Consider the following 14,018-nt stretch of genomic DNA (forward strand, 5'->3'; position numbering starts at 1 on the left):
ACGTTGATGCTATAACATACTGTGGTCAGTTTAAAAATGGACATGTCCGAGCGTTTTGCTTATATTCTTAAAATAAACAAGTTAGCAGGGGGGCAACACTTATTCCACCGCAGTGTATCTGATTCTGATATGCGCGACATTATTCTTTGCCAAGCATCAAAGTAAACTATCTGCATAAACTACTGCGTCGTCAGCATATCTGTGACGGAAAAGACTAATTATTAAGCCGTGTTCGTGCTGCATGCCCCGAGTATGCCCAGAGGGAGAAAGCCTGCGCATTACGTTTTCGGAGGGCAATATTCGACCTTATTGAACGTCCAATTTTGTAATGCGCAGGCGTTCTCCCTCTGGGCATACTCGGGGCATGCAGCGCGAACACGGCTAGGTGGCTAAGAAATATCCGACAATGGACAGGGCTAAATTTTGAACAGCTAATAAGAAAGCTGAACATTTGAGGAGAGGGCACTTTAAGAAAAAGAAGAAAGTAATTGTCCGGAGATATATTTACAAAACGCCCCCTTTCCGAAAATTTTTCGTATTAAAGAAAAGTTGTCCGACCGGACGTGAATAACTGAATAAAGAAAGTCTCATGAAGGAGGTAATAATTTTTTTAAATGGTGGGCCCAAGGACTATTAAAACCAGTTCATTGTCAGTTAAAAAATCGGTAACTTCACCAACATTTTGAAGAACCGACAACACCGACCAGCGCTAGGTCATTAGGAATCCTAACCTCACACTATTATCAATTTGCCGTCTGTCAAGTCAGAGTAAATGTATTCTTTCTATTATTTTTTTATATAGCTTGACCTTAGCAAAATCATGTTCTGTGTGTATGGTATGAGATAAATTATAGTTGTAATACTTACATTTAAGATATTACTTTTATCCGCATTTTATATAAATAGTTATAAGGTAAGTCTCTTTTTCATTTATGTAAGATTATTCGATGTTCTACCATGACCTTAGCCTTATTGTTTACAACTGAAAAGTGCGTTTTGCAACGACTTCAATTTCACATTTCGCCGCTTTGACGCTTTATTTTGATACTAAAACAGTGTGTTGAAACAAATTATCGATTTTGTTTACAATTTGGTTATGTTTTATATGTTCAAATCACATTTTAAGGCATAATAATTGATAGATATGTTGGTAGCGTTAAGTTAATAATACACAGTATTCTGATAAGATATCAACATTTCTTGACTGATTCAGGACCTGATACAGTCCTTTTCAATTTGACTAAGTATTTTAGTTATTTTTTGTTACATTTCTATTCATTCCAACTCATCTAATGCTTTCTGCCCATTACAACCTTTTAAGAATAATTTTTAATATATTGTTGAGTTTTCTTAGTCTTTTTGTTGTAATTTTTAAAAATGCCTTTAATACAGCAAATTTTGACATGATAATTGAAAGAATGAAAGACATGAATCTACATAATAATATCTAACAAACATCCTTTGTGACTATATATTTATATCAATCAAACAAAAAAATAAGAGTAACCATTAAGAAATGGTTGGACACAACATCAGGAGGAGTTCCCTAGGGATGGGGGTTGGGACTAATACTGTGGAACATCATGTACAACAGAGTATTGGAGTAAAAGTTTGGGAAAGAAGTAAAAACAGTTGCTTTTGCAGATGATTTGGCTATCATAATTGAAGATACTACAAATTGGGACATCGGGTGATTATAGAAAAGAAAAACGGCTATGAACAAAGTATCCACATGGGTTAAAAAAAATAAATTGGTATTACCAGAGGGAAAGACAGAAGTTGTCATACTAAAAGTATAAAGAAAGTGACTTTATGAAGTTCAACCAAGAAGGGGTTGAAATTATACCAAAAAAAGAGGCAAGGTATTTGGGGCTTCAACAGTTTCACAAAACATACTTGTCAGGTATGTTGTCAAGAGAGCTGAGGAGACCACTGCTTTAACAAAAAAATATTTCAAATATAGGGGGGCATGGTTCATACAGAAGAAAGCTCTATTTAGAAATTGTACAATCTACAGTTCTATATGAGGTCCCAGTCTGGGAGGAAGTATTAAAAAAATACATAGTGATAATGATGCATGGAGATAATGATAAAAATACATGGAGATACACAAAGGGCGTAAAGGAAACAGTGGTTAACTCATATAGGACAACCTCAACAATTGCTGTAAACATCATAGAGGGAGTTGTACCACTTCATTTAATGGTGTAAAGGAGAGGGAGTCTATGTACCAAAAAATAAAGGGGCATATAAAGAAAATAATACAATAATAGTCTCCCGTTTTATACCGCTAATGCTGCTCTGGGATTATAGCAGAGTACTCTGCTATATCTAGTCTAGCTATATAAAGAAGATGAGAATAAAAAAAATGTGTGAGACAGTGGCAGAGCAAGTGATCCAAAGAAAAAACTAAAGCAAATTAGTTGAGGATGCTTACTCCTAACATAGAGCAGTGGATTCAGCTACAAATTTAGGCACACAAATTTTTATTTCAACAATGTTTGACACTCCAGAAGTCTTTTAGGACCTATACTTATTGAATTTAAAAATCAAATGACAATTGATGCTTAATGGGGTGGAGGATGAAGCATAACATTGCATTTTGCCTGCAGTCAGTCAGGAAAGGGAAGAGTTGGTAAAAAAAATAAGAATGATCACACCAGGTAACATAATAAAGAAAGCACTTTTATGGAAAGTATAAAAAAGAAAGAATATGAGAGTATGTTACAAAATTGGCAAACCTAAGATAATAAAAGGACAGAGACAAAAGTGACATACTTGAAGTTGCACTCGTTAAGGGTAGTTGCGGTTATCTTGTAAGAGATATAGTGGTTTAGTGGGTAAGGTAAGGTTTTGCATACCTGAAGTCACACACTACCCTAGAGCGAAAGAATAGGTGGTAAGGTGAGCATGAATGGCACCTCTTTAAAAAAAAGTTCTGTTGTGATAGATATTGTGTTTATGAAAAATGAATTCCAAGCGAGCTTGGATATTAATACCTATGTTTAATTTTCTAACATTCAAGCTGAAATATTATTAATATAAATAAAAAGACAGTGAATAAATTAAGTAGGCACTGTAAAAGTGTTTAAACTGCTAATAGGGGAAAACAAGGAAAACCTTTCTGTTGGAACTATAGCTCCCCTGCTTTGTCTCATTTCTTGTTGAATATCTTATAGGTTTGGATCCTGCGTATGAAAAAAAGTTGATTAATGGCAAGCTGAAAATTTGTTAATAGCTTAAGGGTGTCTAGTCGGACAAACTTTGATGTATGGGAACACTGGAACAGGGGAAGTTTTAATTGTGGAACAGGTTAAAAATTTGGAATGTCAGACTACAAAAACATCCCATGTATTTTGTCGGACAGAACTTCCGATTGATTTGTTACCCTTTCATTAAACTGCCATGCAAAAATGAGACTGCTATTTATCACCAAATGGGCATTTTAATGAGTGGAACACGTAGAACATGTCAAATGACAGAAATTATGACAGGTGATAAATAGCAGTCTGATTTTTGCATGAGAGTTTAATGAAAGGGTAACAAATCAATTGGAAGTTCTGTCGGACAAAAAACATGTGACGTTTTCGTGGTCAGACGTTCCAAATTTTTAACCTGTTCCACAATTAAAACTTCCCCTTTTCCAGTGTTCCGATATATCAAATGTTGTCCGACTAGACGCCCTTAAGCTATTAACAAATTTTCAGCTTGCTATTAATCAACTTTTTTTCATACATGGGATCCAGACCTATTAGTTCCAGCTATAAATAAATTAAAAATATAAACTAAAAAGAGAAAGAAGAAGAATGCTTTGTATTGATAACGACTTTCAAAGTCGAAATTTTTTTTTGTTTTGATTCTGAAAACGTCAAATAAATTTTGTTTCAAAGTAAGATTGTGGCTTATTCCCAACTAAAATACTAAATTGTATTAAGATGCCACAAGAAAATAGCTTCAGAACAATATTGTGAAAAGATTAGTGACGATACAAAAGTCTAATGAAAATACTACGAAACCTAAGCGAGAAAGAAAAGGGAAGCAAAGAAGAATATAAAAACTAAATAAAAGAATTTCAGCAAAAATCAGAAAAGATGTAAGAAAATATACCACTAATGTAAGTACCTACTCAAACAGTAGAAGATAACAAACAATACAATTTATACAAAGTAAAAAAGAAATATACAAGCAGAAAGGTAAATTTCCTTCGAAAAAGGTAAATTTCCAGAGTGCCTAAAGACAGCCATTATTATTCCTCTTCATAAGGGTGGTGAAAAATCTAATGCCTGCAACTATAGACCCATTGCCTTACTACTGGTACTCTCCAAAAGTATTGAGAGACTCATTAAAATTCGGCTTATGTCCTTTATCGTTGATAACAACATTTTATCTCAAAATAATTCGGCTTTTTAACTAATAAATGTACCACTGATGCCATGTTTTCTGTACTGCATGAGGATTATTAAACACTAAACAATAATCTTTATACTGCCACTGTTTTCTGTGACTATGCCAAAGCTTTTGATTGTGTAAATCACGACATCTTGATTAAAAAACTAAATTCCTATGGAATTATTTCTATGGAGGTATTTCTTTGAATTGGTTCCAATCCTACTTGAATAATAGGAAACAACTAGTTAGAGCAAATGATACTGACTCTAGTCTCAAAAACATTGTATGTGGAGTACCGCAATGTTCAGTATTGGGTCCTCTTCTGTTCCTTATCTTTATAAGTGACATCACTAATTTAAAAATCGATGGGAAAATTTTTCTTTTTGCTGATGATACCAGTATCACTTGGAGCAACTCAACTATTGGATCTCTTCATGAAACTATAACTTCGGATTTACTGACGATAAAGACCTGGTTTGACTCTAATTTACTCTCTTTTAATATAGATAAAACAGTAGCATTATCCTATAAAGGAGAGCTCTTCAACCTTTGCCTCTTAATAACAGCCAGATCAGTACCGTTGATTCTGTAAAATTTCTTGGTATTTTTTTAGACGGCAACCTCAAATGGTCCCTTCATATCGATTCGTTAAGTAAGAAACTCGCCTCAGCTTGCTATGCAATAAGATCTGTCTCAAGGGAACTCAATTTAGCATCTTCTAAAATAACATATTTTTCATTGTTCGAGTCTCATCTTCGATATGGTCTTCCTTTTTGGGGTTATAGTAAAGCTGCTCAATTTGATGTTATTTTTAAATTGCAAAAAAGAGCAATAAGATATCTGTTTGGCCTCAGAAGATCTACACATTGCAGAAGTTACTTCAGAAATCACGGAATTTTAACACTTAACACCATCTTTATATATTCTAGAAACGGTTTGTTTAATTCGTAAACACCTTCATGTCTTTCCAGCAAGGCCCAATCATATTTACTCCACCAGAAATTCAATATTTGATATTTTTTATTTACCGATCCCATCCACTGAGTTAGTAAAGAAATCTATATTATATTCCGCAAAAAAACTTTACAACCATCTTCCTTTACAACTTAAATCTGCAACATCTTTCTCAAAGTTCCGTAAAATGACAAAATCCTATCTATCTAAAAGACCATATTATTCAATAGAAGATTTTCTTAATGAATAACTAAGAAAATTGGGTTTCATACGCAGTAGCTTAAACTGTCAATTCCTAATAGTGTAGGAAACAAAGGTTGAACCTTGCAAAATGGACACAAGTCCGGTTTTATTTTTTTTTTCAGGTATACCAAGGGGTGCTTATTATAAGACTAACTTTTTCTGAAAAAATTTCGCCCCGGAACCTCCCTTTTCACCCCTTTAAAGGGGGTAATTTGTGGTTTTTGCGGAACGTAGCCCTTCCTGTAACTTTTACAAAAAATTTCTTTTATAGAAATATGAAGAGGACTATATTTTCTACGATTTATTTCCGACACCATCTCTCTATCATCCACCGTTTAGCGGGTGTGGCGCCCTAAAGACAAGTTTTTAAAAAAGATGTTTTTAAAAATATATATTTTTCCCTAACTGTAACGGAAATTAAGAAGAAATCCTGCAGCAATTATTCACAAATAATTGACTGATTTTTTGGTGTAGGTTTCACTTAAGGGTAATTGCCCTTTTTTTAATTACAGGGTGTTACATTTTAAAAAACCTCTTTTTATACCATCTGAACCGTTTATGCTAGAGTAAAAAGACTTTCAGCGATTACCCATGTACTGGTGTTATTTACAAATTTGTATAATGCACCCCCATTTTTTCCCCGGAACCACCCCAAAAAAAAGAAGAATTAATAAATAAATTGATTTTCTTGGAATCCTTCACACACAATGCCCTTTATTAATATGCTTCATATATCATTTTGTGCACGTTATTATTACCCATGCATGGACACCAAAAGCGATTTCCTAGTGCAACCCCTGTAGCCAAAAAAAATAAATAAAATGGGGGGTTGAAAATTTTTTTTTGTTTTTTTTTTGTTTTCAACCAAATAATGTTTCACATAATATGATGTGCAAAATAATTTTGAATTGGTTTCTGCTAAGGGGCTGTCCATTAATCACGTGAGGCTCGAAAGAGGGGGGGAGGGTTCCACAAAAAATCACGAATCATCACAAGGGGGGAGGGGGTCTAGTAATAATATCACGTGTATTTATTTTTTAAGGAAAATGCCCGAAACTCAACTGAAAAGTGGCGTTACATGTATTTATTTTTTCGTCAAATGCACACAAAAATCGAAAGTGGCATTGGTGTGACTGTTAAAAAAAATAATTTCTCATTCTAATATTATATAAACCAACAACACATTAACTTTCTTTGGTTCCACTCAAATTTCTGCATCGACACGGTATACTTTACATGGTAATTATTTTAAGTGCCTTATACCTACTATCGCATAAATTGGTAAAATGGTGGGAGTTATTCTGTTGCTTTGGCACTGAATATCTACGAATCTATGTAAGAATCGGAGGCCCATTTCTTCTTGGATCTTAACAATAGAGTATTTGACATATTCAAACATAATATGTTTATTGTTACACAATTTTGTACAGGGTGATCAAAATATACTATTCTATTGACAAACTCAATATTTTAGCTCACGTATCAATACTTCAAAAGTATTGCCCATGCCCTACACAACTTTGTCAAGCATGATCTAGAGCAATATTTATCTTTAAAAATGCACTTGGTATAAGCGCGTTCAATCGCGTTGAGAGAGCGTTCAAATGATCCATATGGGCATATGCTTCATCAATAGTGCTTTTCAAAAATATATATGGTTATTGCAACATCTCTGCGAAAACCACCCCTATCCTTGAAAATATACTGCAGAAACTACCCCTATCCCTTGGCGAGCATGTTTTTACGATTTTCTCATTACCTATGTATTCTTTGTAAACAAAACTTATACAAAGTTAAAGACCACTATTTACTCTAAAAATTATGTCCTATTCATTTTTTCGTATAAGCAACCGTTACGGCACAGTGGCGCCGTAAACCTCATATATGCTTTGGCGGGCTCCAGTTGTTGTTTTTTTTTTTCGTCATCTGTTCGTTTTATTGATAAAGTACTTATGCAAAATAAAACAACACAGTGTAACCTACAAATTATGACTTATGCACATTTTACATTCTTTGCTCCCCAAAGCCACAGTGGTGGCCCAAAATAAATTTTTGCATATTTTCGCCACCTACATGCATTTTATTGCATTAATGCTACCTTAACAGCACAATATTTACCCTTAGGTGGTCCCTACGCAGTGGCGGATCCAGGGAGGGGTGATGGGAGTGATCACCTCCCCCCCTCTCAAACCAAGTGATATTATATTCAAAGATTATAAAAATATTCATTTATTTTTATAGAAATTTAACCAATTGGCACCCCCCTCTTAACGATGCTGGATCCGCCACTGTCGCTAAAGCATAAAAAGTCATTCTTATAAAAATAATATTAATATAATATTTCTATAATAAGTATTTCTATAAAAATAAATGAATATTTTTATAATCTTCAAATATAATATCACTTGGTTTGAGAGGGGTGGTGGTGATCGCCCCCATCACCCCTCCCTGGATCCGCCACTGCTTAGCGACTACTTAGGGGTGAATATTGTGCTATTAAGGTAGCATTAACGCAATAAAATGCGTGTAGGTGACGAAAATATGAAAAAATTTATTTTGGGCCACCACTGTAGCTTTGGGGAGCAAAGAATGTAAAATGTGCATAGGTCATGATTTGTAGGTTACACTGTGTTGTTTTATTTTACATAAGTACTTTATCAATAAAACAAACAGATGACGAAAAAATAAACAAAAACTGGAGCCCGTCATTGGGGCCCATTGAAATAATGGCCCGAAAATCGTGTTTTTTTTTTTCAATTTTTGCTCTATATATCCAAAGATTTTAACTTTACACTAAAAAGACCCAAATAAAAATTCACCGTAATTAAATTCTCCATAGAGAAGTGTTTTCCCCATTTACTTTGACGAAAATTTCCCCGGAAAATGCGGGTATTTTCACTAGTAATACCACTAGAGGTCAAATTATTTCCGGAAATTTTCTAAAAATATTCATGATCAAAAAAAAATTTCCGGATATTAATTTGACTTCGCGTGGTATTCGGTAAGAAAATTCCACACCAAATTTGCATTTGAAAATCCAAAGCTGCATGAACAGATTAATAGCGCGCCATAGCTTTGTCAGCAATTATTTAGGCTTTCAAATTCGTAATTTCTACACATTGTAGTTGCATGGGAATACCATTTCAAGATAGAAAATAGTATATTCTTCAATTTTACATAAGTTTTGAGTAACTACAAGTGATAGAAAATTATTTTTTGGCGTTTTTAAAACTAAACTACGCAAAATTGAAAGTACTGAATGGGAAAAAGGTAAATAAATTAGTGTCTAAATATTATATATATTTTATTAGACATAGAAACTTAATTGAAAACATTCAAAGTCCTGCATTTTCGCCATTAAGAAGAGAGGAGGTGTCCGAAGAATATAGAAAACATCTTAGCTTTGTAACTAAAATGAATCAAAACTAAATTATGTAAACAAATAAAAACCAGTCTGTCAAAAATGTTCTGTTATTGTAAACGTCAAAAAATTTCCACTATAATTCGCTGTTGGGTACCCCACGAGCAAAAAATTTCCGATAAAATACCTCCGTTGCCATGGTGATCTGTCAAAATAACGTATTTTGATTGGTTCAAAATTACAGGTGTGGAATTTTCAACAAAATCTTTAATTTTCAACTAAAATTTTAGATAAGTAATTGTTTATCAATAATTAAATAGCTTGGTAATATAAAAGCCCTTTTCGCATAGATCATAGATTATAATTCCAGAAGGCGATGAAAATCAAATGAACAGTTTAGCAACAATTGAAATGTTAATTACAAATTTACGATCGCTATAATAACGACAATAATTAAGATATATAAAAATAACTATAATTTTTGTATAAAAAGATACTGTACCTATCTAACGTACTTCCTAGAATTAAAATTGGACTATTTAAGCGGCCTCAGGAATATTTTAAATTTATAAACAATTTGTTGGCTTATAAACAAATAGAATATCTCGGTAAATATTAAATTAAATTAAGTTATGAAAACGGTATTAGCAAGAAACCGGCAGGATGTTTCTTTTAAAAGAAAAAACGTTTAATTGTGATGAGTGGTTCCTGAGATACAACCGGGCAAAGTTGACCGGCATTTTCGGAAAAGATATAAACAATAGGATCATAATTTTTGAACCATCACCTTTTTGTTTTTGTCCTCTTTTTCCACACCAATTGTCATATCTTTAAAATACTCCTAACATATATTATTATAATAAAAACTATCGATATTACGAGTGAAAATTGCCAAAAATAGCCAAATTCCAATCAAAAATTAGGTTGGAGAAAATGTAATCGCAAAGTTCAAAATCGGTATACGTTAAAAAAAAATGCATTTTCTCGGCTTCCCATGGAGCAATTTTCTTCATTCTAATTTTTGTTCCCAAGTAACTCGAGTACAGCCATTTAACTAACGCATTATTAAATGTCAAACTTGCTTTTATAAATAAACAAATTAAAAATTTTTGTTATAATAAATAAATTTATTTATTATAACAAAACAAAGGGAAGTTTGACATTTAATAATACGTTAGTTAGATGGCTCTACTCGAGTTACTTGGGAACAAAAAAATAATGAAGAAAATTGCTCCATGGGAAGCCGAGAAAATGCATTTTTTTAACGTACATATACCGATTTTGAACTTTGAGGGTTACATTTTCTCCAACCTAATTTTTGATTGGAATTTTGCTATTTTTGGCAATTTTCACGCGTAATATCGATAGTTTTTATTATAATAATATATGTTATGAGTATTTTAAAGATATGAAAATTGGTGTGGAAAAGAGGACAAACACAAAAAGGTAATGGTTCGAAAATTATGATCCTATTGTTTATATCTTTGCCGTAAATGCCGGTCAACTTTGCCCGGTTGTATCTCAGGAACCACTCATCACAATTAAACGTTTTTTCTTATAAAAGAAACATTCTGCCGGTTTCTTGCTAATACCGTTTCCATAACTTAATTTAATTTAATATTTGCCGAGATACTATTTGTTTATAAGCCAAAAAATTGTTTATAATTTTAAAATATTCCTGAGGCCGCTTAAATAGTCCAATTTTAATTCTGTAATGCCCGGTTGCACCAACAGATCTTAAGCTTAAGTCGAGAATATCATAAGAATTAATATAATATAATTATAAATTACAATAAAAATATCATAATATAATAATATATATAATTAATAATAAGATAAGAATCTAAAATTATGGTGCAACGTAAGTGATACTCAAGGAGGCCCTATTTATAAGTAGAGCTTAGCTAATCTGGAACTTAAGATCTGTTGGTGCAACCAGGCATAAATTACATTAGATAGGTACAGTGTCTTTTTATACAAAAATCGTAGTTATTCTTATGTGTCATAATTATTGTGGTTATAATAGCGACCATAAATTTCTAATTAACATTTTAATTGTTGTTAAACTGTTCTCTCAATTTCCATCGGCTTCTGGAATTATAATCTATACGAAAAGAGCTTTTATATTACCAAGTTATTTAATTACTGATAAACAATTAATTATCTAAAATTTTAGTTGATAATTAAAGATTTTGTTGGAAAAACCCGCATTTTCCGGTGAAAATGTTCGTCGAAGTAAATCGGAAAAAACACGTCTCTATGCAGAATTTAATTACGGTGAAGTTTTATTTAAGTGTTCTTGGTGTAAAGTTAAAATATTTAAAGTTATAGAGCAAAAATTGAGAAAAACACGATTTTCGGGCGCCATTTCGTTTATAAAAAAAGCAGCACACTATCTGCGGACTTTGCATACCTATATTATTAATATAATATATAATCATAAGATTCGATTCCAGCAATAAAATTGCTGGTAAATAACTTTTCCCAAAAATGGCCTATTCTCCGATAAGCTGCCCAGTGTCATTCTCGCTGTAGATTTTTTAATGAAATTCGGTGTGTAGTTATAGTCAGTCTACTTAAAAAAGGTAGAACATTTCTGCGAAAACTAAGATCTTCCTTCAATGTTCTTCAAGGTCCTTCAAAATCGTGTTAACCTATGTGTTCATTAATTTCATGCTTTTCTAATCCAAATGGCTTAGACATTTTTTTATATGTAGCTGTTCAGGGTTGGCATAAAATTTCCCCATCTTATAAAACCCAGCGGGTTTTTTCAATTGATAAAACCCACTATTATTGGGTTTTTTGGGGTTTTTTCAAAAATAGCAAATTTTCAGTTGAATGAACGTCATATTTATTTCTGAATAAAAACAAAAACTAGCATAAATACCATGAAGTAAGTAGTAGGTGAATACAAAACGAGAGAAACTGAAACTAAACTAATAAAGCACTTATTTTAAACATGGTATATAGACAAATAAAAAAATAAACAAGTTTCTTGTTAAACAAAGCATCAGCAAAGCATATTAGTTATCAGGAAAATCAGAATCTGTATTTTTGTCACATTCCCAATTCCCATTCGTTATTCGTTAGACTCGGTCGAGGACGAGGGCTCGGTTCTTAAATGATTATATATTTTTACCAAGTTTGCAGCTCTATCGGCACCTAATCTGTTGCGAAGCTTAGTCCATATTAATCCATATGAAGAAAAAATCCGCTCAATAGATGCAGATGAAGCTGGACATTAGAACAAAGATAACATATAAATACAAAATTCATATGGTATTTTATTTGTTTTTTTATTTTTTATTGATATCAGCTTCCACCATTTCTTTGTTGAGAATTTTTTGACAAGTTCTTCTTTGAAAAGTGTTGCGGGGAACATGTCTGTATCCTTAATCTTGAATGATAACATCACTGCCAAAAACTCATCAGAAAGATTCGATGCAACCCATTGTTCAACTGTTTCCTCTTCTTCCCCTGGAAGTCGTCTTCCCATGTATTTGTGATCCATAGTATTTGCAAAAAGGTGAAATGGTTGAATGGCAAAGTCATATCTCTTTTTTATTTCTTGTCTGTATGACTGTAACAAATCATGGTCGAGGGCATCTTTCCATATTTCTACTGCATCAGAAATGTTTACAGAATCACTTTGGAATCTGTCTAGAGCTTTCACAATAACGGCAAGTTGTTTTTGCAAATACAGAGCCTCTCTATATATGGCGACATTATCTAATATTTGGGAGATATTTTTATCAAATTCTTGCTACTTCTCTGTCCTAATTTCAACATATATGTGATAGTTGCTTATAAATTGCTGACATTGTCAAGTTGCTTTATTTTGTAAGCATATTTTGTTATTTTATTATTTTTGCAATAAAATTCATAATTTTTGTAAAACTTTTGATAGAGCAGAAACTATATATCAAATCTAAATAAAAAACTGAAAATCCCCAAAAAACCCGAAAAAACCCTAAAAAACCCAAAAAAAAACCGTCGGGTTGGGCTTTAAAAAAAACCCGGGTTTTTTCCAACCCTGTAGCTGTTGTATTAGTAACATTTTTTTGGTTTTTAGTTTTTAGACTTTTGCTAAGATGAAAGTAGTAGCATTAGTTAGTGGTGGCAAGGACAGCACATTCAATATGATGCAGTGCATCGCTGCCGGCCACCAAATAGTTGCCTTAGCTAACTTGGTACCTCATAGTAAAACCGAGATCGATAGTTATATGTATCAATCTGTAGGTCATGAAGCTATTGATCTAATTGCAACTGCCATGGATCTACCTCTGTATAAAAGAGATACCATGGGTAAGTAAATAATTTTGGTATTTGTAATATGATAAAAGTGATTATTTAGAAATGTTTATGCTTTTTTTTAAACCAGGAGGAGTAAACTAAAAAGACAGATTCACACCCAAGAAAGTCACTAGAAAAATCGCCAAATACATCTTCTTTTTTGGTTGATCATGTCGGTCTTCTACAGTAATCCATTATAGTGTACTAATATGTCGCTAAAGAGTTTTAAAAACAACTGCTTTTTATATAAAAGAAGACTAAAAGTCTAAAAATCAAAGGAATAAAGCAGAAAACACAAAAATCGCTGATATAACTTAATTAGCCTATGAAATGCCACTAGTGTCAAAATTTCATAAATGTCAATAGTATCAATATTTTGTAACAGTGGTGTAAACTTGCCTGAGGTTGGACCAATTACAAACAAGCATTATGGCGCGGTAAATTTGAATTACTCCTCCTGGTTTAAAAACAGAGCATAGTGATTTTTTAGAATATTTGAAACTGTTAACATTATCTCCCTCTGTAGTCGTTTTCTCATTACTTAGTGTCATGATTCATGATTTCCCACCATACAAGCAACTAAATATTTCTATCGACTTTTATCCTGGGCTGCTCTCATCCTCATGGACTAAGAGAATGTCTTCAGTTAATGACTCTCAAATTGTTAGTATTAAATATACTTGTTAAGCAGTTATTGTAATTTAATGTACATTGTAGAAGTTAAGTAACGTATGAATTAATTATGAAATAAAAGATAAAGGAAAATTTAACAAAATAA

General features: G+C 32.6%; 1 protein-coding gene across 1 annotated transcript in view; it reads left to right on the forward strand.

Annotated features, from left to right (window-relative positions):
- The first annotated feature begins 739 nt into the window (after positions 1–739).
- The window catches only part of LOC126885681 (uncharacterized), a 67,785-nt gene continuing 54,506 nt past the window's right edge, over positions 740–14,018 (forward strand). The window contains exons 1-2 of the mRNA XM_050652383.1: positions 740–913; positions 13,020–13,252. Of these exons, the coding sequence (XP_050508340.1) occupies positions 13,039–13,252 (214 nt within the window). The 5' untranslated portion in view covers positions 740–913; positions 13,020–13,038. The remainder of the gene's footprint in view (positions 914–13,019; positions 13,253–14,018) is intronic.

This window comes from Diabrotica virgifera, chromosome 5 (assembly GCF_917563875.1).
Source record: "Diabrotica virgifera virgifera chromosome 5, PGI_DIABVI_V3a".
In the NCBI taxonomy this organism is placed as follows: Eukaryota; Metazoa; Arthropoda; class Insecta; order Coleoptera; family Chrysomelidae; genus Diabrotica; species Diabrotica virgifera.